Source organism: Kogia breviceps, chromosome X (genome assembly GCF_026419965.1).
Source record: "Kogia breviceps isolate mKogBre1 chromosome X, mKogBre1 haplotype 1, whole genome shotgun sequence".
In the NCBI taxonomy this organism is placed as follows: Eukaryota; Metazoa; Chordata; class Mammalia; order Artiodactyla; family Physeteridae; genus Kogia; species Kogia breviceps.
In genome coordinates this window covers 122,674,927-122,699,940 of record NC_081330.1, presented here as the reverse complement: position 1 = coordinate 122,699,940, position 25,014 = coordinate 122,674,927, and the positions used below count along the sequence as shown (strand labels likewise).

Below are 25,014 nucleotides of genomic sequence, written 5' to 3'. Positions count from 1 at the left end.
AACTGTGCGATAAAAAATGTTGTCTGAAGCAGCTAAGTTTTGGGGTAATGTGTTACACAGTGACAGATAAACTCTTCTCCATTTTTACCCCATCTTCAAAAATTTGTAAATGGTCTCTGCCCAGATTCTGAATTCCCGTATATGTGAACGTGTTTCTACCAGAAGGGATAGAGAGAACTTCTATCTGGAGGATACAGATAAAATATTATTGTTGCAGATCTGACGCTAGTGTCTAAATTATTCTCTTAAAACGCCTTTTCCACAGCCTTCTTCCTTTGATCTGAGATCCCATTGATCTCAGATTTCTTCATATGTTGCTTTCTTCAGTCACTGAAAACACGAAATACGTTTGGCTGGCTGAAAAGCACTGCATATACTACACAATGTACCTAAACTCTGTTTTCTCATCATAAAATCTTCTAGTCTAAGAAACCGTTTAAGATGTCTGATTATGAATATTTATATACAGAGTCTGAAGGCTGTAAACATGAGAGGTAAATTACCCAATTAGGTACTATTTAATTCACTATTATTAATCATAAACCCTTGAAAAGACAAGTAATCAAGTTATAAAAACGTTCCTTGCTTAAAACACGATTTAAATGTCGCTTTCCATTTTCTTTTTTTATAACACTAAGTTTTCAAAGTCAGAACATTGTGTGGTATTGTGACAAATGACACTGAGCAGCAGGACTGCTCTTCCTCAGGAATTACCCTGAAATCCATGAGGGAGACTTATAACAAGTTATAATTGGGATACCACACCGATTTGATTATCTGCTGCTTCTAACTTACTAAGTAACTTTAGATGATCCCGCGCCCCCCCCCATGTAACAAGAGACATTTTAGAGTCGGCAAATTCCATATTATTTATGTTTTTAAAAAATATTTTAAAAAAATTTTATGGTTTCCTCCTTAGAAAATGTCAATTTCGACATTAATGACTTTTTATTTTTTTTTATTTTATTTTATTAATTTTTTTTTTTTGCGGTATGCGGGCTTCTCACTGTTGTGGCCTCTCCCGTTGCGGAGCACAGGCTCCGGACGCGCAGGCTCAGCGGCCATGGCTCACGGGCTTAGGTGCTCCGCGGCATGTGGGATCCTCCCAGACCAGGGCACGAACCCGTGTCTCCTGCATCGGCAGGCGGACTCTCAACCACTGCACCACCAGGGAAGCCCATGAATGACTTTTGAAAATCACCTCCTCTTGGTTTTATGGTAACGCTTCTCTACCTCCATCTTCACAGAGCCTCTCCAGCTTGCCTCAGGCCTTCAAAACAGGTAATCTGGTTAAGGACCTGAATCTTGAGATGAGGTCTGACCCCTTTACTTTCATGAAGTCCTTGCTAATACACCACACAGAAACAACTAGAGATTCAGACCTCTGGCTAAACTGGGTCCGAGGCCATGGTTCCAACAATCTCAACTCACTTAGACACAGTCATACAGATGTGCACCCACCATCCTCTTCACTCCCGGGCTCTGGTGCTACTAAGGCATTGATTCCACCTTTGCACAGCCTTCCCCGCAGCCAACAATATCGTCCTCTTACAAACGGGAAAAAAAATAAACTCTACAGAGAGAGAAAAGACTAATTTTGGCTGAGCAGTCAATTTAAATTATGCAACAGCTACAATCCGATACCAGGTAATCATATGCTAATCAAATCTAAAATGCGAAATCATCAGTGCCACGGTGGTTTCCTGTGCTGTTTTGACACAGCATCAAAAAAGTTAAATGCCTGATTGGAGGCCGCAACAACTGTATTTGGCAAGCATGTCATTCATTATAGGACAATAGTTTGCTTATAAAGATCCTCCAGACTTTACTAGGGAAGAGTCATTCTCCTTATTTCAAATCATGTTATTTTCTAGTCCAGCGTCTGGATTCTTTTGTCTAGAGAATTTCCCCCTCCGTTATTCTCCTAGTAACACCAATATGCATTATTCCAACTCAGCTTCTAAATTCTACTTTTCGTTTTCACTGTTTAAAAAATCACAGAATTTTGAAGACATAAAAAAAGCTATACCTAATCTATTGCTTTTATCCATGTATGTATGGCCGTAGAATGCTCCTTATTAATGAATACCCAGGTTGTTTTATTTTTTAAGTAAACTCAATTATTTTTTTTTTTCCTATTAAGAACAGGCTTTCCGGGTTCCTTCTGAGTTAAATATATTTCCATATTGGGAAGTGTTATTTGGTGTTGAATTTTGATCTCAAAATCATATTGGGTATATTTCTCTGTGGAGTAAACACAGGAAACCAGGACTCTCCACTAACGCTGAAGCTATGAAACCAAAGACCGGCTTTTTTTTTTTTTTTTTTCTCCCGGACACGTGCCCGCCCTACTCAAACTTTTAGAAGAAGTTGGCGCATTTGTTACTATCTGATAAAGAGTAAGAATTGGCCTCCGCACGCACACACCTACCTTTTAGCGTCTCAATGTCATAGAAAGTGGCCGCAAACCTGGTGGACCGATGGGGTGCTGAGCGAGAGTCCGCGCTGCTGAGACTTTTGAGCTTCAGTCGGCATCTCCACAGCTTCCAGTCCTCGAAGTGGGTGATCTGCAGTAGTTCCTCCAAACCCGAAGCTGCCCTAATCTGCTGCTCAGATTCTTCTAACATTGACCGGGATGCCCGCTTAAAGCGAAACAAAACAAACACAAAAACTGGCTTACAGGCAACTTACTCAAGTTCTAGTTTGTCTTGCTAACACTTACCAATAGAGTTAAAAAGGAATTAGATTATTCCAATGGACACCAGTACCTAGGAGAAATGACATCTAGTAGTTTTGATTCACATTCTGTTCATTTATGGTTGATGGAATGATGTCTTGCCCCTGAGTTCTCAGAACACTTAAAGACAGTATCGTAGTGGGTTGAATGGTGGACATTTAAATGACATGTCCATGTCCTAACCCCCAGAGCCTGCCAATATGACTTTTTTTCAGAAAAGGATCTTTGTAGATGGAATGAAGTTAAGGATCCTGAGATGAGGTCATCCTGGATTATCTTGGTGGACCTTAAATACAAAGATAAGCATCCTGATAAAAGACAGGCGAGGGAAGACACAGACACAGAGGAGAAGGATTTGTGAAGCCAGAGGCAGAGACTCAAGTAACGCAGCCACAAGCCAGGGGTCGCCCGAAGCCACCAGAGGCTGGAAGACTCAAGGAATGATTCTTTCCGGGAGCCGATGGAGGGAGGATGGCCCTGCTGACACCTTGATCTTGCAACTGGATTCCAGAACTGCGAGAGAATAAATTTCTGCTGTCTTCGCCATCGAGTCTGTGGTAATTCAGTATGGCAGCCACAGGAAACTAATATAGATTTTTAAATCGCACTGTTTTGTACAGGAGCCAATGACAATTGTTTTCATCTGTTATTTGAGACACTGACCCACAAAGTCTTGGGGACCCTGCCTACAATCAAACAAGAAGGAAAGATTTTAAGAACCTGATAATCTGAACTTGCTGACTTCTAACCCTCTGAACTTTTTTTCCTTTTTAAACCTGTTTACTATTCCAAAGACATGATTTTTTTTTTCTGAAAAAATACACTTCTAGAGCTGATGCTGAAAACTTCCTTTCCACACAGCTGCATGAACTGTATTGACTGATACAACCCATGGATTTAAGAGGGGAAAAAAGACTTGGCTGATAAAAGATTTTCAGTATGCAGTCGAATTGTTCAAAATTAGGGACCTGGTTATATAAATAATGATATATGCATACAATGAATACTATGTGATGGTCAAAACCAATGATGTGGATGTATACTGGGACAGAAGGAATTGAGTCCTCCCTGGAACGTGCTGGAGAGACGATAAGGTAGTCTGTCTGTGGTTAGGGATGTGGATTTTCTCCTGCTGAGCCTGTGGTTACTGAGTTTATGTTCTCCTGTGTGGTTTGCATATGCATGCTGAGGACGTTTTTTTTTTTTTATTTTTTTAGAGCTGGGGTGAGGGAGGGGAGGGAGGGAAGAAACAGTAGCTGCAGGATGGTGCTGAGAAAGGAAGGTAGAGCGAGAGGTGAATGTCAGCTACCTGACAGGGGGAGGGGCAATGGGGGAAAACGGAGATGAGCAAATGGGACTTCCCTCTGGACACTGCGTGGTGTGATGTACATCTTCCTCCACTGCCCCTCAAAAACTTTAGTTAAAATCTGTATCATTTAGCAGTGTTTGGGGAGTGGGATTTTTTTTTCCTTTTTAAAAATTTTTATCGGAGTATAGTTGCTTTACAATGTTGTGTTAGTTTCTGCTGTACAGCAAAGTGAATCAGGTATACGTACACATACATATATCACCTCTTTTTTTGGATTTCCTTCCTATTTAGGCCACCACAGAGCACTGAGTAGAGTCCCCTGTGCTATACAATAGGTTCTCATGAGTCATCTATTTTATACATAGTAGTGTATGTATGTCAATCCCAATCTCTCAATTCACCCCAACCCCCTTTCTCCCCTTGGTGTCCATACGCTTGTTCTCCACGTCTGTGTCTCTATTTCTGCTTTGCAAATAAGTTCATCTATATCATTTTTCTAGATTCCACATATGTTGTTAATATACGATACTTGTTTTTCTCTTTCTGACTTACTTCACTCTGTATGACAGTCTCCAGGTCCATCCACGTCTCTGCAAACGGCACAATTTCGTTCCTTTTGATGGCTGAGAAATATTCCATCGTATACATGTACATCTTCTTTATCCATTCCTCTGTTGGGGATTTTTTTTTTAAGCTATGATGATGGAAACCGAGCGCTATCCAAAAGTGGGTGTTCAAAAGAGCAAGTGTGGTCCCAGTCATGTATGATACAGTTATTACAGTTATGATATCTCTTTAAAAATTGTGTGTATAATGTACATTATATAAACGTATATATATAATTAACTATGGTTAATCATATGTATCAAATTAAATACGTATGTAATATCTGGAGGAATATACATGAAAATATAAACAATGGTTAATTTTCTAGATCAACGGTTGTCAAACTACAGCCCCCTGGCATAATTTAGTCTGCTGCCTGCCTGTCTTTATGAATAAAGTTTTACTGGAACACAGCCATGTCCATTTACTTACATATTGTCTACAGCTGCTTTTATTCTAGAATGGGAGAGTTGAGAAGTTGCAATAGAGACCTTCATAGCAGTTTCAATCTGAGGCCACCTGTTCCTTTTTTAACCATTCCTTAATGTTCGCAGTTGTTGTATTTTTCATTATTCCATGTATTATATTGCCTCTATTCTCTTCTTTGAAACATTTATCAGACATGTATTGGAGCCTTTTAATGATCTTACGTGTGCTTTCATATTTACCTATTTTTTCCTCTTCATGTTTTTAATGTGTGACAGGTAATTGCTTCCTCTTCCCAATCACCAATTCTCCAATTGTGTGAGCCTAGAGTTTAAGTTTTTAATTTCAATTACCATATTTCTAATGTCAAATATTTCTACTTTATTCTCCTTCCCATCTGCTTTTTGTTTCATTTCTGTAGGTTTTTCCCAACTTGTCAGTTTTGTTTTATGAATATTAGTCCTTTATCTCTTTGAGGGTTGTAACTAGACTTAAGTATTCAAATTGTTTTATATTTTAACTTCATATATATGAGTTGTATTCCGATTATGCATTTTATTGGCTGTCTTTCTCAGTAATCGTTACCTCTATGTGCCTTGGAATTTTGTTTAGTAGTTTCATTTTCATTGGGAGATTCGGTTTTTTCTTTCTTCATTTAAAGGTCTCTGGTTGCATCCCCTGACACTCAGGGCCCTGGGTCCAGAATCTTACCGAGGATTTATGACCCAGGGATCAGCTCAGCTCACGCCCTGCCTCGTCCTCTGGCTCAGGTTAAGCGGTTTCATAGAAGACACAGCTCCAGGCAGACAAGAGCAGTAACTGTTCCTCTTTCATGGATCTGATGGATTTTGCACTCATGGAGCCCGTTACCCACTGGAACTGAACTCTTGGTGGCCTCCACCTTCCAGAAGAGTCCATCAATTCTGCAGCTTCAGCTTCATGGTTTTTAAAAAAATTTATTTTTCTTCAGATACAGTTGACAGCATGGTATAGGTTTAAGGTATACGACATGTTGATTTCTTCAGCTTCATGTTTTTGGTACCATTTCTGCGAATGTTTGCCACTTGCAGATGTTTACCATCCTGTGATCAATTTTACATTTTATCGATCATTGCCATGGACTATAAACAATCTCAAAACGTGAATGTAGAAGGTCATCTTGCTTGGAAGTCCGGATGTGAATGTGTGTGTGTGTGTACGTGTGTGCATGTTTTAATGAAGGTGGGAAAATCTTGAACATGTTTATGACGTGAGGGAAAGAACCAACAGAGAGGAAGAAACGGAACATATGCATGAGAAAGCAGGGACCTAGAGGGGTTGGTGTGACATAAGTTCCAGAGATAGGTAGACAGAAGATGAATGAATGAGAGGGTCTGAAAGAGGAGGCTCACAGAGATGATGCGGGTCTGTAGATAGCAGGACTGCTTGGGACCTATGATTTCTCACTTCTTTGAGACGTTTGAATCAAGGCAATTTTCTGGGAGCAAGGGCTGGAGGAAGCTTGAAGAGCACAGACAGGGTGTGGGGAACAGGCACTGAATTTCAGGAGCGTGCCACAGCTGCTTCATCTAAGACATCTGGGGATGAAAGTGAATAACTGCCAATCTCTCCAGCGACCCAAATTCAAAGATGTGCCATCAAGGCTCGTTGTTCAATAGTTTCTCTTTTCATGATTATTCACTCCGTCTTCTAATTGGACGCCATGAACTACTTCACATTCAATCCACTCCAGGAAGTAAAACTTTGTTGCAACACCGCTTCCCCATCAAAATAATGAAAACAATCAAACAGCTTTTGATATGTTTTAAAAGTTGTACTCTACTGAGAGGATTTTTATTTATTGAGGCGAATCCATAAATACGGAATGATAAGGCTTCATAGCTCTTAGAGGTTTCAATTCAATCTGAGAAATATTTTTACACTATCCAACCATGAGAGCTCAGAGGGAAATAAACCTCTGGATTGAATTTAAGCCACTGAATGGCTCGGACTTACCTCATCATAAAAAATGAAGTGTTTCCTCAAGTACAAGTTATTTAAGCATACTTTAAGCCTCATAATTTAAAACCTAGTTTGAAATAACAGAGAAATTGCAGACAGTTTATTTTGCTCTTACAAGTGGAGGTATTGAAAATTCGGAACAAGCAGAAACCTGGCAAGCAATTAATTGCAGGGGTGGGCATACGTTTACAAAGGGTCCAGAATAGCTGTTTGTTTCCAAGAGGCTTCCTGCACTAGTTGATTTCTGTATAATTAACTTTATCTACTTGAGCAAGACGAACATTAAAATTAGAAAACGTAAGTATAGGCCCCAGTACATATTTAAACCATGGATTTCAACGGTTTTAACTACCAAACGTTTGCCAAGTTAAGTCGCTCCTAATTTCTTCCTATATTCTAATGGAAGCGCTCGTCAAAACTAAAATAATTAGAAAGCACTCAGCGAAAGGAAGTGAGGCAGGGTTACCAGATCTCTGCTTTTTGTTACAGCGTCTTTTTATGTGTCTGCGGTAATGAGTCCAAGGCTGTTAGTAATTTCCCTCCTAAGTAACAAATCATTCTCTGATGTCTTGGCTTCCACAAGCCAGTTTCCAAACTGGGAGGTTTAAGGTCTTTGTAACAAGATTTTACCATTATTTCAATGCACTGCTGCTTCCTGAGGTCCAAACTGAGGGGTAGCCGCTTTCTCTTTTGTTAATTTCTAAGTTCACATGGTGTTCTCCCCGAGGAGGCCTGAGCATCTCCATAGCTCAGGTCCAGACGGTCATCTACACCAAGTGTGACTAAGGTATTTGGAAAGGTATGGTGGCTGGCTTTGGAGGAGGAATTTGCAAGTATCCACGTTGTGGGGAAATCAAAGGCCTTCTGTACTCCTAATAATCTGAGCTCTCCATGTCCATGTCCTCTTCCTCCAAAAAACATCTAGTCAAGGAACACATTCAAAGAGTGAACAAAGGCATAATTTGCGGATATCAAGGAGCCTCACTGAAAAAAACAGCAGGAGGTTGACTGTGGTGGCGGCACAGAGCAGGTTTGAGAGCGGGACGGCTGGCAAACAAGACTACGAAGAGAGGCTGGTGCAGTGAGGTACCACTTCACATCCACTAGGACGGCCACAGTCAAGGAGACAACACCAAGTGTTGACGGGACGGTGAAATGGTGCTGTCACTTTGGCAAAGAGTTCAGCAGTTCTTTCAAGAGTCAAACATAAACTCACCACACAGTCAACCGATTCCACTCCTAAGGATTACCCAAGAGACAGAAAATCGATTGATTACTGGCTGCCCGGGGCTGGGAGTGGGAATGAAGGTTAATTGTAAAAGGGCACAAGGGATCTTATACGGAAGATGGCTGCACCACTCAGTAGGTTTACTAAACACCATTGAATTTTACTTCCAACAGGTGAATGGGCAAATTTTACAGTACGTAACTTGTATGACAATATAGTTGTTTAAAACAGAAAAAGAGGAAGGATTGGAAGCTTAAAGGCCAGGCTACTTATTTCGGAGGCAATGGAAAATATCAGAGAGTTGAACGATGGGATGTCACTGGACACCCATTTCATTGGTTTGCTCTTCTGTTCATTTCTTCTTTTTTAAAAAAATTAATTTATTTATTTTTGGCTGAGTCGGGGCTTCGTTGCTGCACACGGGCTTCCTCTAGTTGCGGCGAGCGGGGGCTGCTCTTCGTTGAGGTGCGCAGGCTTCTCATTGCGGTGGCTTCTCTTGTTGTGGAGCACGGGCTCTAGGCACGCGGCTCAGTAGTTGTGGCTCGCGGGCTCAGTAGCTGTGGCGTGTGGGCTTAGTTGTTCCACGACACGTGGGATCGTCCCGGACCAGGGCCCGAACCCGTGCCCCCTGCAGCGGCAGGCGGATTCTTAACCACTGTGCCACCAGGGAAGCCCTGTTCATTTCTTCTTGCTTTGGCCTTAGTCCGTGCTGTTCCCTCTGCTGGGAATGCCCTCTCCTCTGTCTAGCTAAACCTTTCTCAGCCAGGTGTCACCTGCGTAGGGAAGCCTCCCCCACTACTCCCACCCTTGCCTAGGTCTGATCTGTCAGGCACATGGATTTCGAGCTCCCCACCCTTCTCCCCAGCGCTTACCACCACTGACGCTAATGAATTATTTGTGTCATTACTTACTTAATGCTCGTCTTCCCCACTGGGTCGTTCAGGACCACTGGAGTAGTAATGATATGTTTTATTCAGATAGCAACAGGGAGAGCTATGAATTAGGAGATTGGGATTGACATACACACACTACTATATATAAAATAGATAACCGACAAGGACCTACTGTAGAGCACAGGGGACTCTACTCAATATTGTGTAATAACCTATAAGGGAAAAGAATTTTTAAAAGAATATATATACATAGGGACTTCCCTGGTGGTGCAGTAGCTAAGGCTCCACGCTCCAAATGCAGGGGGCCCGGGTTTGACCCCTGGTCAGGGAACTAACGCCACAGGCCACAACCAAGAGTTCGCACGCCACAGCTACAAGATTCCGCACGCCGCAGTGCAGATCCTGTGTGCTGCAACCAAGACCCGGTGCAGCCAAACGAATAAATAAGTAAATAAATATTTTAAGATAAATAATAATTTAAATAAATATATATACACATATATGTATATATATAACTGGACCACTTTGCTGCACACCTGAAACTAACACATTATAAATCAACTCTGCTTAAATTAAAAACATAGTAAGAGCTAAATATTTAATATTTATTAAACGTATGAATAAATAGATTCATCATATGCTATAGAAAATTTAACCCTGAGATTATTCACTTATTCAAACTGCATCACTTATTTTTCAAGGATCTTCCTCTGAGTATCCTCCTTCCAGGTCCAAATCCAATGCCACTTTTTCCATGAAGCTTTCTATGAAGTCCCTAACTTAGACTATATTTTTAATGAGCACATTGCATTTCCCTTACTATACTGTGATCTCCTTGAGGGTAGATCCTCCCAGAGGGTCAGGTTCATCTTTTTTTTTTTTTTTTTTTTTTTTTTGCGGTATGCGGGCCTCTCACTGTTGTGGCCTCTCCCGTTGCGGAGCACAGGCTCCGGACGCACAGGCTCAGCGGCCATGGCTCACGGGCTTAGTTGCTCCGCGGCATGTGGGATCTTCCCGGACCAGGGCACGAACCCGTGTCTCCTGCATCGGCAGGCGGATTCTCAACCACTGCGCCACCAGGGAAGCCCTCATCTTTTTATATAATAAGTACTTAATGGATATCTGAAGAAGGAATTTATGAGTAATAAATATAATACATACACGCATTTGAAAAAGAGTGATCAGGGCCAGGTTTGTGTGGTCTGTTTAATCTTTTGTATAGAGCGATGCTTCTCAAAACTTACTGTGCATACCAATCACCTGGCAATCTTGCCAGGATGCAGATTCTGATGGAGTAGGTTTGGGGTGAGACCTAGGATGGTGCATTTTTAACAAGCACCCAGGTGATGGTGATACTGTTGGCTGGCTGGCCACACTTTGAGAAGTAAGGGTTTGTAGCAGAGGTTCTCAACCTTGGTTTCACCTTGAACCTGCCGGGGAAGAAGCCTCACAGAAACACTGATGCTTGGATCCCATCCTAAGAGATTCTCATTTTCTGGTTCTGGGCTACAGCTTTGCCATGAGGATTTTGAAAAACTTCGTAAGTGGTTGCTAGTCTTAGGAGAAGCTGGGTGAGAGACATACAGGCTATTCTCTCCTCTAGCTTTGCAACTTTTCTGTAAAACTAAAATTATTTCAAAATAAAAAGTTTCTTTAAAAAAATCTTTCCAAGTGATTTGAATGAGAAACACTCATCTTGGGGATGGTGCATGCTGGTTTAAGTTCAAAGGCCTGGGTGAGTTCCTGAGCCCCGTACGAGCCCACTGAGTTGGGAATAAACGGTAGATGTATGCTGAGAAATAGTCTTATTCTTTAAAGCCCTCTGAGTTATACCGGGGATTCAAAACACTTGGATGAGTATCTTGCCGAACTGGATTCTAAGCCCTTTCTTAACTCAAGTCACCGGATTAATTGTTTGTGGCCCACTTCCCAATCTGGATGACTTTTTCAAGATTGAAAACCAACAAAACTGTTTTCCAGGCTATACAGCACAAGGAGAGCAGCTGCCTTATGTGAGACCATCCTAGAGGACAGGGAAAAAAAAATCCCAAGGAGCCAAAACAACCCATTTCTCCCAAACAGAATTAAAAATAAGAGGTACTGCTTTAACTTACTGGGATTTAATAGGGAATAGTAAATTCTAATCCTTTCACACGGCAGTCTAGAAAATATTTGAAGGCACACAGAAATTAGGACATAAACACAATGCCAAGGGGAAGGGGCGTGGCTTGGGAGAACATGGCTGAGATCCATCCTGCCTCTGAGCTGTCAGAAGTCACGAGTTGCCAAAAGCTGTTCTTGGGTCATGCCAGTCCCTTGCCCTTAAGAATCCTCCTGTTCTAGATACGATAAAGGAGACCAGCTTTGCAAAATTCCCCACTGGACCTCTCGAGAACTGTGGGTCGATGTTTCCAAGTCTTTCAAAACTGATGATTCTATTCTGTCAAACTGCTGGCAATGTGTCCTCGGGAAGTTTAGTGATAAGGGGGTGGGGTGAAGAGAATTTGTATATCTGGAAGATCCAGAAGCTTCGGAGTGTGCTGTGGACGGAACACATTTCACACAACGTTACCGAGATTTGCTTAGGGATTTACAAGTGTTGCCTGGGGAACCAGTCCTTTGATTACTGGGCCCTGGAGTTCAAGAAACTATAGTCAGCAACTTGTTTCCCTTGGCAGTGGGCCTAGAGAGCCGATCATGTTGCAAGACAAATAATTCCATGCTCCCTCTACCTCTTAGCAACTTCTGTTTCACTGGAAATGCATTTTGCATGTCATCTTTAGCTGGATGTCGAAGGCTGAGCCCAAACCACCACCTTTTCCCTGGTCTGGGATCCAAGTTGTACCGCCACGTTCCCAGCTGTCCACAGATATCGTTCCCCCACCTCTGCTTCCCCTTTCTTACTCCCCCACCGGTCAAGGAACCCGCGCAGGCCATGTTAGACTTCGCGAGGCCAAACCGAAGTTTTGTGCCTTTGCCTCTTGTAACTCTCAAGTGGAAATTACATCCCCCGAAAGGAAGCTTTGCCCAATACTGGAAACCACTCTGTGGTCTGGACAGACGGCTGATTGGTGTGGGAAGAGCATGGATGAGAATTGTCCCAAACTGGCTTTGAGTGGTAGAGCATTCTGGGAAATGTGTTGGCAGTTTCCTATAAAGTTCAACAGACACTCACCATATGACTTAGGTCATAGTCACCATATGACTTAAGTCATAGGACTTAGGTTCACTCGAAAACCTTGACGTGCATGTCTGTATCAATACTAGCTTTCTTCGTAAGAACTAAAAACCTGGAAACAACTGTCATGTCATTCAGTATGTGAATGGTTGCTTAGGCGAACCGTGCCGCGTCCATCCCATGGAATACACCTCAGCCGTACAAAGGAATGAATGGCCAGTATGCACAGCAACTTGGGTGGATCTCAAAGGCATGGGGAGTGAAAGAAGCCAATCCCAAAAGGTTACTGACTGTATGATTCCATTAATAACATTCTCGAAAAACCAGAAAGATAGTGATGGAGAACAGGGCGGAGGCTGCCAGAGGCTGGGAGCAGGGTGTGACTATACATGGGTAGCACAAAGGAATGTTTTTGCTGTATCCTGCTTATGGTGGTGGCCACAGAAATCTCTGTGCTAAAATTCACAGAGCTGCACATCAAATGGGAAAAATGATCATTTTACCGTATGGTAACTTGAAAAAAAATAAAGTAAGCTGGCTTTGAATCCAGGCACTGCTCCCTTTTAGCTATTTGACCGTAGGCCAATTATTTTATTTCCTTAAGCCATGGTTTCCTCATTTCAGACGGCAATGCTAAATAACATCACCTCAGCGAGCTGATGTGGAGATGACCCAAGGTCATATATGGGAACGGGTCAGACACAGGGGAGGCATTCCATAATGTTCATTTCCTTTCCTTCCTCTCTCAGGGGTGGGGCATCTGGTCCTGGGTTGGGGTTTAGAGGTGCTTTATGGCTTTGATTCCCCTTAGCAACCAGAAAGCTGAGTTTGAAAAGAGCAAGATAGGACAACTCCAACCGTAGTAAATAAAAGTTAAAGAGAAAACCTTTTCCAGGGTAATTCAAGGACAAACTTTCTCTTTTTCTTCTTCTTCTTTTTTTTTTTTTTTACCATTTCTTGGAGGTATTTTCAGATGAAAGGCCAATTTTTTTTTTTTTTTTTTTTTTTTTTTTTTTTTTTGCGGTACGCAGGCCACTCACTGCTGTGGCCTCTCCCGTTGTGGCGCACAGGCTCCGGACGCGCAGGCTCAGCGGCCACGGCTCCCGGGCCCAGCCGCTCCGCGGCACGTGGGATCTTCCCGGACCGGGGCACGAACCCGCGTCCCCTGCCTCGGCAGGCGGACTCTCAACCACTGCGCCACCAGGGAATTAAGCCCCCATTATAGTCTCTTTATCACTGATCTCAAAGACCAAGGGCCCAACGTCTAAGGAAACCATCCAAAGCCTTTATGGTAATTAGGTTATTGTTAAAAACAATTCCACCACCTCCATGCCTCCACCAGTCCTCTCCCTGCCCAAGACAGGAGTGTATTTCTCAGCCCCATTGATGCTGGGCCACGTGGCCTGCTTTGGCCAATGGGATAGTATGACATGATGCAAGCAGAGGACTGAAATGTATCTGTGACCGCACAGCCCTCCTATGTTGCCACCATCAGCGTAGGGACCGGCCCCCGCTGGCTCACTGATCCGGGGCAGATGGGGCATGTGGAGCGGACCCGTGCTCAACCTATGGCTCCAGCCGTGATCCTCTGCCTTCCAGCTGAGCGACGGTAGCGTCAGTGAAAATAGGTTGTCGATATTTTGAGCCACTGAAATTTGCACTGGATTGTCACACTGCCCGATCTCAGCCTGAGTGTAACACAATCCACTGGGTGGACAGAGGATCTTTAGGCCAAACCTCATCGTCTTCTTTACAAGGTAGCCCTGCCGTGCCACTGGCAGTCAGCCCTGAACGCCCGTTTTCACTTTTCTTCCTAAAGATGCAGCGGTCCCGTGCCAGCATCCACTGCTCTCCTCTTCCTCGCCCATCACCGTTGTATTGTCTAAGATGCGCAATGAGCCTCGGTCTTGCTGTGAGAGTATCGTTATGAAGCAAGTTATGAACTGTTCTTTTCGGAGGGTCTCTTATATAGGATGAACTCAGTGTATTCCTTCAATCAAAATCACACTCTTCCTGACTCCCTCCAGAATGGAACAGTAAGTAACAACAAAACCTGTGCCATAGCAACATTCGACACATGTCGTTTTCTTTCTCCAGAAATTATTTTAGGCAAACCTAGATTTCAGGAAAGCAATACTTTCCTCAAAGATGTGAGTGGTATAATTATTTAGATGACAATGAAAGACTAAAGAGACTCATGAAAATTTTCATTATTACTTAAAGTTTCAGGCATTCAAATCATCCTTCTCACAGGCCAAGCTGAGCTCCTTGGCTGCTGGTAAGATATGCAAATAACTGAGACATCTTTATTTCATAAACATGTCGTTCCACTCATGTGGCCGGCACACGGTGGGCATTGCACAAATGTCCACCGAACTGAATGTACAGCTTTCCTTTTCCCAAGAAAAAGGAGCCTCCTCATCAGCAGGAAGAAACCCGAGTGTCTTCCTCCTTCCATGATTCTCGCCCAGTGTCCTCTGTCACCTCCCATCTCAATGGTAAGTTCAGAAACATTTAGAAGTGACCGAAGTTGTGTGTATTATAGTCATTAATACTATTCGCCAGAGTCCCAGCCTTCTAACTCCTGAGCACATGGAAGGCTTGCACTTCCCGGCCCCTGGTGGTTGGATGGGGCAGGGGGTCAAGGGGCTGTGACCAGAAGGGATGTGTGTCACTTCCAGGCCAGAGAATTTAACTGCCAGCGTGAGGCTCTCCGGGGCCTTCCTTCCCTCTGTCATGGTGACTAAGGGCATTCAAGACGGGGGTGCCCAGCCAGCTTCATCCCGATGTGGCGCTCACCCTGGACAAACCAGGAGGGTCACGTGGTACGGGCGATGACTACACCTTCTGTTGTTTAGGAGCCACCAAGAGATATGGAGTGTGTTTGTTACCACAGCAGATCCTGGCCTACCCTGACTGATTGAGCATCTGCCCAGAGAACTTTGCCATAATTTACCACATCTTCACAAACCACGTGGTGCAGGGTGAAAACACAGCACTTTTCAAGGATCTCAAAGATGAAGGAAATCATCCAGCTGTCCAGGTTTTATCCATATCTGCTGTGTGGCCAGATGCTGCTTTGCCACCTCTTTCTGTGACCACCAAGCTGGACAAATGGGCTAAGGTGACTTCCTTCTATAATTGGCTCCTAGAAGTAAACACCTTCTAGGATAGCTTATGGCTGAAAAAATACTGCAGGATTCTTTGATACCTCCAGCCAAATCCTCTCGAATCTCCACAGGAAAACAGCACGGGGTGAATATACTGCCTGGTATCTCAAAGCCTACAGGCCTAGTCCACCAGTCAGTAACAAATACTTTTTTAGTATCCATTCTATTCCACCTTTGCACTAGGTGATTGGGAAGCTGAAGTAAACAATGAAAAGTCCCTGTCCTCAAAAAGCTTTCATGCTAGTGGAAGGTGACAAAGCAATAAACCTATACACAAGCAAAGAAAAAATGTCAGGTACTGATGCATCCCATGAATAGGAAAAAACAGTGTAATGCTACAGATCACGGTTGGGCACCTCTGACCTATGAGCCAAATCCAGCCTGCAGCCTCTTTTTATATGGCCTGTGGGCTAAGAAATCCTTCCTACAATTTTCAATGGCTGCAACAAATGGAAAGAAGACTATTTCGTGATTGATGCATGAAAATGATGCACAATTCAAATTTCCGTGTGCACGAAGCTTTCCTGGAATGCAGCCACACTCTACGTGATCTGCCCTGGCTACTTCTCCAACCTCCAGAAGTACGGCTCTGGCCTCCACTCTCCCTACTGCAGCCACGCTGGCCCCTCCGCATGGCCACTGCACGAAGTGGCCTCTGCCTCCCTCACTTCCTCCAGGGCTCTGCACAAAGGAAACGGAATCAGAGAGGTCTCCCCACCCCACCCCCCCACCCCGGGCCCATCCCTCTGTGTCTCCGCCCCCTTCTTGATCCTCTTCAAGGCACTTTTCACCCGTCACACACCGAATACGAGTTCCGTGAGAGTTGAAACACTGCCTTATTTCCTGCTGCATTCAACACAGTACGTGCTCGATAAATAAACCATTGAATTGTCAGATGTTGGGAAGTTCTAAGGAGAGGCAAGGGAGAGCTTTTAGGAACAGGAGGACATCACCACCAGTCAAGACTTTCATGATGCACGGGGGCCTTAGAGTGGCTTTGCTTTATGATGTCCTAGTGTCCTGGTAGAGACTATAAGATCTAGTGGTAAGACAGAGAGAAAAGAGGACTTCTGGACTTCCCTGGTGGCGCAGTGATTAAGAATCCACCTGCCAATGCAGGGGACACAGGTTAGAACCTTGGTCCGGGAAGATCCCACGTGCCGCGGAGCAACCAAGCCCACACGCCACAACTACTGAGCCTGCGCTCTAGAGCCCATGAGCCACAACTACTGAAGCCTGCGCGCCTAGAGCCCGCACTCTGCAACAAGAGAAGCCACCGCACCGCAGTGAAAAGTAGCCCCCGCTCGCCGCAACTAGAGAAAGCCCGCGCACAGCAACGAAGACCCAACGCAGCCAAAAATAAATAAATTAAATAAATTTATATAAATTTTTAAAAAGGGGACTTCCCACCATAAAAGCAACCTAAGAAGAAATAGGGAGATTGGGATTGACATGTACACGCTGCTATATTTAAAATAACCAACACGGACCTACTGTATAGCACAGGGAACTCTGTTCAATATTATGTCATGACCTAAATTGGAAAAGAATTTGAAAAAGAATAGATATATGTGTACGTATAACTGAATCACTTTGCTGTACACCTGAAATCACCTATGCTCCAATATAAAACAAAAAGTTTAAAAAATAAAAAGAAATGTCTCATCTCACTTCATCTCAATCACTTTCCCAGTTGTGGATAGTTTCCCGCCCTCTCTGTTAATCTCAGGTGGTGGAAAAGAGCTGAGCTTAGAAATGTGCTCAGAAACAATTTACTGTCACTTGTGTCCCTCTTCCTCTCGTACCTCTAGGCCACTGTGGTAATGATAAAGGTGCCTGGGAGTTCCAGATCGTCCTACGTTACATTCTACATGGAAGCATCCGTGTGTCCAAATATTGCATTTTCATTCCATCAACTGTCTCTATAAGACTGTCCGAAGAGCAGTTCCCTGATGAAACTCGCTCAACATGCAGCTTTAATGTGATGTTTTTTCTAGCGCTTTTAGGGGTCTATGCTAAAGGCTAATCCGCCAAGTCCAAATCGGGTGGTTGGTTTTTCTACCCACACCGTGCGGCCTGTGGGATCTTAGTTCCCTGATCAGGGAGTGAACCTGGGCCTTGGGCAGTGAGAGTGCGGAGTCCTAACCACTGGACCTCCAGGGAATTCCCCAAGTCAGGGGTTGTAAATTAAAAAAATAAGTCATACAAGGAAGTACTATATTCAAGCTATAGGATACAGTGGGTCCTACTGTATCCTGAATAGCAATAACAGGCTAAAGTGATAGAAAAGCTTCAACCACCAGTTAAGGATAGAAAAGATCTGTGTACAGAAGTATGGAATGCAACACATTTACCTCTAAGGTCATAAATGAAGAAGAAATCAATGGAAAACATTTCAAATGTATTTTGTGCCGAGGATGGTGCCTGATACGAAAGTGGGCACGAGCTCGTTGGGCCACCTGACTAGCAACGAAGTCAATGGACTTCCCTGTGCACGACCGTAGGGAGGGCAGTGGGGGCGGGTCTGCGTCCTGGAATTAAATATGGAAGGTGCATCTTAATCCTTGTTATTCAATTCCCTTTAGAGACAATTTCAGGAGAAGGCAAGTGACACAAAGTTATGAAGTCTCGTGAGCCACGTGGCTTCTCACGGTACTTAGAGGTGTCCCACGTTCCTGCGGATCTTGGATTTATTCCAGTCTCAGGCCAAGTTTGAACGACTCCACCACTCAGCAACAGTCTTCCACCAGTGAAGTGATGAAAGAGGGGGCTGAAAGGTCGCGCGGGGAAGAAGGAGACAAATTCCGTCAGAGAAGAGTGCGGCAAGCCTACCAGGACCCGGAATTAATCCTTTGTCACTCTCCTGGTATGTCTGCACCAGTGACTTTGAAAAGATTTATGGTGATGCCTTCCCCTAGTGACTTAAGGGGGTGCCAAGATTCCTGGTGACAAGCAATGCTTATCAAATACACCAGAAACAGTGCTGGCCAGAAGGTCGACGTGAACAACAGGACAGTGAGGTTGCAAGTATTTATTTATCCAATGCCCAGAATGTCTACACTATTGTACTCAGGGCTCTCACATACAGACGTGAGACCATGTGGGTGGAGCATCCCAGAGTCGTGCAGTGCACGCTCTGTGCAACTGTATAGGACTCCCCAACACATATAAAAGCTGGAGAAAACAGACACAGAAATAAATCCCATATCTAGGTGGTTAATCTGATTATACTAGTGAGCCAGAAAGAGGCACTGGGTTAATCTTATTTCTAGAAGAAAACACGTTCTGCTTAGACTGAAAAACTTAGCAGCTAAACAGTATGCACAGATCTGAGTTGAGATTTTCCAACAGACTTATCTCAGTTCACAACTTCCATGCACTACTGACCCCAAACAGCTGTCCTAAGTACAGCTGGCAAGACTAATGAAATCAGGATGCCTTATACTCAAATGGCTTTGAGAGCAACTGTGCAGGGTATCGATAGCCTTTTGCACGGTTACTGCAGGAAAAAAAAAAAAGTTCACAGATTCGTGTATCTGTACTAGAGGCACTGCTAGTCTAAGCTGAAAAAATAGGAGAATGTTCAAGGCTAGAAAGTGGCCACTCTGGGGGAAGGGCAACCTCACGATAGAATTGGCATTGTTGCCATCCTTTTGGGAAAAGAGGTGGTTAGAAGAGGGGAGGGTGGAGAGAAGAACACGCTCACGGACCTACCACCAAGGAGGACCCTGGACACGTCTTATAATAAATGAAACATTTTTATGTCAAAAAGCACAAAACACATTCATATCCCGGTGTCCAAACCATTAGCATCTTGAATATGCTTTCATACTCAATTTTGATTTAAACCAGCAGAACATTAACCTTAAGAAACACATTTCTTCTTGGATTTTTCTCTTAAGAGAAAGTTACGGGGGAAAAGAAAATGTATAATAACCAATATGATATACCTCCTTAGCCCTCACCACCCGCTCGTATCTACGCCCGAACTCCTGTTTAACTGTACGCACGCCTTTCCTTCGCGTCAGAAAGATTTAACTGAGCCAGGGGTTGGGTGGACTTAAAAACAGCTGAACAGCCTGAAAAGCCTTACTTACTTCACACAAGTCTGATTTTTTTTCTCCTGTCCCCTAGGCTCAAAATGAGATTCCCTTTTACCTGCGATCTGGCATTGAGATCCCACATCCAGGCTGGTGGCAATGAAGTGGAGGTGAAAGACGGTGATCTCTCTCGTGTCCGTTTGGAATTTGGAAAGTTAGAAAGGTGTCGCTTGTTGGACAGGGTGACTCTCTACCCCTAACACAGAGTTCAACCTTCGCAGAAATACCGTGTATCTCTTTCTGTAGTGTAAGTACATCTGTGCTTTATACATAAGAGTAAGACGTTTTCACCCCCAAGGACCAATTTTCCCCTGTTGGGGGCGATATCACCCTTGTTGAAAATGCATTTCCTAACGACAGCTACAAAAACTCAAGTCCACTTTGATGGTTCACGGCCAGAAATTCCAAACTCAATAACGATTTAGCACCACTTCAGTCAAAACAATTATATCTGACTCATTTTCAAAATCAAAGGCTGAGAAAAACAGTCTAGTCTATGAAATACAATAAAACTGGGCAAAACAGTGCCCAGTCAGCAACATCCCAGTTAATTTTGTTTCATTACGCCCAATTCATTGGGCTCTATCTGATGCTTGCTCATAGAATCAAAGATTTGATTATGGTTGAGTTTTACACACGTTTCAAAAAGCAAAGGACCAAAATGACTTCGGAGAAAAGATTTTTCTAGATGGTGGCAATGGGTAGTTTGGAAAACCAGATAGAAAACATCTGTAGAAAGCACGGCAGTTTTCGATTTACAGAAGAAATGAACTAACTAAACTAGCTCACAGATGACCTGAAAATAAACAGCCCCCAAAGTTATCTGTGTCACAAAAACAAGTCAATGCTTCATGAGAAAATCACTGTGGTACAGCAGAAAGTAACACAACACTGTAAATCAATTTGTTTCAAATAAAAAAAATCACTGTGCCATCTGCACATACAGTTGAGGGGAAACTTTCATGTCCTATTGCATCTCCCAAAGCCCCCACCCCCAGAGTTTTCAAAAACTCATGGCAAGAATCTTAGTAAGCCTAAGAAACAGAATACTCATTAACAAGTACAGAATATATCCTTCCCACTACGAGGAGTGTTCTGCATTTTTATATTGTCTCAAAAATAGTGGTGGCAAAGAAAGAACATCCTCTGTATAAGCCAACTTAAAAATCTGCATCACATGAAAAATTGAGCTCACCTACCTTCACTGGTCCATGTTCATAACTGGAGCCCTGCACCAACTGCAGAGAAGACACCATGAAAATATTCACCACTGCCCACTGTCTGTACATTTTGAATATTCTAATATCCACTGATTACCAAGCAGTTGACCTCAGGCAGCTAGAGCAAACTGGTTCAAAAGGCATTCTCCAGAAGGAAAGTTCGAAACCCCAGGAGTTCACAGGGGAAAACAAATAATCAGTTGTGACCAAAATCAATTAGTCAAGGTACGTTTCTGCACAATCTTATGGGGTGGGGGAGAGAAATGAAAAAAAGTTTAAATGTTCGTATGCTCCAAAAATAATCAGGAAGTGGACATGTCTTCTACTTGAAATGAGAAAGTCTCTAAATCCATTGCATTTCCAGCAAACTAAAAAAAAAAAAAAAAAAAATCTTCCCCCCCTATGCCCCAGGTTCGAGTTGTTTTAGAAGGAGGTGGTGGTTTGGCCACCAATGTTTGCAGCTACAGAAGGCTGGGACCCAGTTGTGGATTCAAACTTTTTTTCACAACCCTCATGGAAGCTTGCAGGAGCATGTGTCTTAAATCTGACACAGATTTTGGCAGAAAAAGCAGGGAAGTGTTGGCCGTAATCCTGTCGTGTCCCTACCAATAGCAGGGCAGTTTTGAAAACTGACTGAAACGCTCAGAACTGCTGTTACTTTACCCACGCAGATAACCTGTAACATGAAACCCCAGCACATAGGCATCGAAATTGCATTGCTCAGAAAGAGACCTCGGATGCTCACGCACCTCCATCAGTGACACACAGAAAGTAATCAAATGTGCTTTAAGAAACACACAGGCACAAAGACGACAAAATAGCCACATGCCCGTGAAAAGGAAAACATATACAAAATCATTTTGTTAACAGAAGTAACTTAGATTGAAATGAAGAACACTGATTTTCAAAGAAGCAACAACTAGGCTTATTTGCTTGGGCCAGGAAATACCTCACAGACATTGCTATAGAAAACATGTCATCACTTGAGCGTGCAATTCTTTCGAAGCATTGGCGGAGTCAGCTTTGGAGACTGGAGGCACTGAACGGCTGGATGCCACAAAGGGCAAAATCCTAGAAGGCAGCCAGACCTGCCCTTGTGCTTGTCACTGGTTTCCAATCTTTGATTTCCAGGTTTTGGCTCTTTCAAAGCCGTTTTTCGCATTTCTGAAATCAAGAAAGGCCTGAGAAATCTCTTCATCTGTGTTCATCACAAATGGACCTAGAGCACAAAGAGACATTCAGAAAGTTCGGGGCGACGGGAATAGTTTCTTCTAGCACGAAAATGGTATGTATTTCTGTAGTTCTTAATCTGAAACAAACTCAGGCATACCTGAACAGCAGAAGGTTATTTTTGCAGCATCCAATCTCCGAGGCTGTAATACACGTTTCTTGACTACGATTGTGTATGATTCTAAAAGACCAAACTTCAGATAAACAAATGCAATTATACCTCACTCACCCATTGCAGGCTGCCATCAGCAATGGCAATCTCTTTATTCAAAACTTTCTTAGGTTTGGTTCTATTACAACCATTTTTGTAGCTGTTAGTTCTTTTTATCTTTATTTTTTTATTGAGGTATAAATGACTTCAACACGACATTAGTTTCGGGTGAACAATATAATGATTCAATATTTGTATATATTGGGGAATGATCGTCACAACAGGTCTAGTTAACATCTGTCACTACACGTAGTTACACAAGTTTTTTTTCTTGTGATGAGAACTTTTAAGATTTCTTGTAGTTGTCAGTTGCACTAGCAATTGGCTGATGTCAAGAATTTAACTGACCTGATTTTTAAAATTGGCAAATCTCGTCACAGTGTTGCCATCTCCACAGTATATGAGGCTGTGCCCCTGCATGAGGGGTCTAAGTCATTTTTGACAATTAGTAGCATCTCACTGACAATAAAAAGGAGATTATAAAACTTTCAAGTCAAGAAAGCATCACACTTTGGATTCTGTAGGGGTCGGTGCACTTCTCCTGTAAAGGGCCAGACAGTATGTATTTGAGATTTTGTGCGTCAAACGGTGTCTGTCTCAACTACTCGACTCTTCTACTGAAGCGCAAAGCAGCCACAGACAATATAGGAGTGACTAGGGATGGCTGTGTTCCGATAAAACTTCATTGACAAAAACATGCAGTGGACACATTTGGCCCATGGTCACAGTTTGTCTAATTCCTAGGTCTGAACTTGGCTTTTGCTAAAAGTGTAGAAGAAGTCCTCCCCTAATCGACCAGGAGGCAAAATGTCTGTCTCTTCCCTCTCTGCACATACTGTAGGAGCATCCACCTGTTGGATAAACGAGGCCAGCTCGTACGGCATTGGCAGTGTCTCGAAAGCAGTTGACAGATTTGTCCATTCGGTCGGTATATTTCTTCCCCCAGTCTTCAGAGGTGCCGTCAGGAACCTTTTTCGAAGTTCTTCCTCTAAGAGGCTTTCTCGGAGAGACCCGGATTAAAATATAACTTAAAACTTGGAATAACACAGGCAAACTTCTTAACTACCGTTGGCATATCAGCACGGATTCGGCGCCCACTTTAATGCTTGAGAAGGAAGGCCCAGGCTCGCATGCTTTGATGACGCTGAGGCTTTTTGGGAGGTTGCAGGGAATAGGATGGCAACAGAAAGGGAAACCAGGTAGCAGGTGTGTAAATTCATTCATTCACTCAATGACCAATCTATCCAGGATTTATTGCGTGCTTACCGAATGACGAACATGGCGCTAGGAGCTAGAGACATAAAGCTGAAAGACAAATTAATGACAGACTCCCTCCCCTCAAGGACCTCAAACCTATAACACAAACAGATATGAGAACAAATTATTACAAAACAGTGTGACACACAGAATGATAAAAGTATGGAAAAATGCAAAGAATCAGCACAGAAAAGGGAGGAGGAGGAGCCCTGGACAGAACTCACACACGTGGTGATGTCTGAACAGGCAGACATGGGGGAACGGCGTTTTAAGGACCTACCTGCAGGAGATAGAGCACAAAAAAATGAAATAGAAATGAAGAAAATAATAGCAAAGATCAATAAGACTAAAAGCTGGTTCTTTGAGAAGATAAACAAAATTGATAAACCATTAGCCAGACTCATCAAGAAGAAGAGGGAGAGGACTCAAATCAATAAAATTAGAAATGAAAAAGGAGAAATCACAACTAACACTGCAGAAATACAAAGGATTATAAGAGACTACTACAACTATATGCCAATAAAATGGACAACCACAAAGAAATGGACAAATTCTTGGAAAGGTACAATTTTCCAAGACTGAACCAGGAAGAATTAGAAAATATAAACAGACCTGTCACAAGTAATGAAATTGAAACTGTAATTAAAAATCTTCCAACAAACAAAAGCCAAGGACCAAATGGCTTCACAGGCAAATTCTATCAAACATTTAGAGAAGAGCTAACACCTATCCTTCTCAAACTCTTCCAAAAAATTACAGAGGAAGGAACACTCCCAAATTCATTCTATGAAGCCACTGTCACCCTGATACCCAAACCAGAAAAAGATATCACAAAAAAAGAAAATTATAGACCAATATCACTGATGAACACAGATGCAAAACTCCTGAACAAAATACTAGCAAACAGAATCCAACAGCACATTAAAAGGATCATACACCATGATCAAGTGGGATTTATCCCAGGGATGCAAGGATTCTTCAATATATGCAAATCAATCAATGTGATACAAAACATTAACAAATTAAGGAATAAAAACCATATGATCATCTCAATAGATGCAGAAAAAGCTTGTGACAAAATTCAACACCCATTTATGATAAAAAAAAACTCTCCAGAAAACGGGCATAGAGGGAAACTACCTCAATATAATAAAGGTCATATATGACAAACCCACAGCAAGCATCATACTCAATGGTGAAAAACTGAAAGCATTTCCACTAGGATCAGGAACAAGACAAGGATGCCCACTCTCGCCACTATTATTCAACATAGTTTTGGAAGTTTTAGCCACAGCAATCAGAGAAGAAAAAGAAATAAAAGGAATACAAATTGGAAAAGAAGAAGTAAAACTGTCACTGTCTGCAGATGACACGATACTCTACATAGAAAATCCTAAGATGCCACCAGAAAACTACTAAAACTAATCAATGAATTTGGTAAGGTTGGA

General features: G+C 42.9%; 2 protein-coding genes across 3 annotated transcripts in view; both read right to left on the bottom strand.

Annotated features, from left to right (window-relative positions):
- Positions 1–21,871, bottom strand: part of VEGFD (vascular endothelial growth factor D) — a 38,100-nt gene extending 16,229 nt beyond the window's left edge. Inside the window, exons 1-2 of one of the 2 annotated variants that reach the window (XM_067024046.1) lie at positions 21,818–21,871; positions 2,432–2,642 (exon numbers count right to left, since the gene is read on the bottom strand). In XM_067024046.1, coding sequence (XP_066880147.1) covers positions 2,432–2,627 — 196 coding nt within the window. In that variant the 5' untranslated portion in view covers positions 2,628–2,642; positions 21,818–21,871. Of the gene's footprint in view, positions 1–2,431; positions 2,643–20,847; positions 21,154–21,817 lie in introns of those variants that run through there. The other variant, XM_067024045.1, reaches the window with a different exon arrangement.
- Positions 21,872–21,954: 83 nt separating this feature from the next.
- Positions 21,955–25,014, bottom strand: part of PIR (pirin) — a 102,524-nt gene continuing 99,464 nt past the window's right edge. The window contains 1 exon segment of the mRNA XM_059050912.2: positions 21,955–22,087. Within this exon segment, the coding sequence (XP_058906895.1) occupies positions 21,972–22,087 (116 nt within the window). The 3' untranslated portion in view covers positions 21,955–21,971.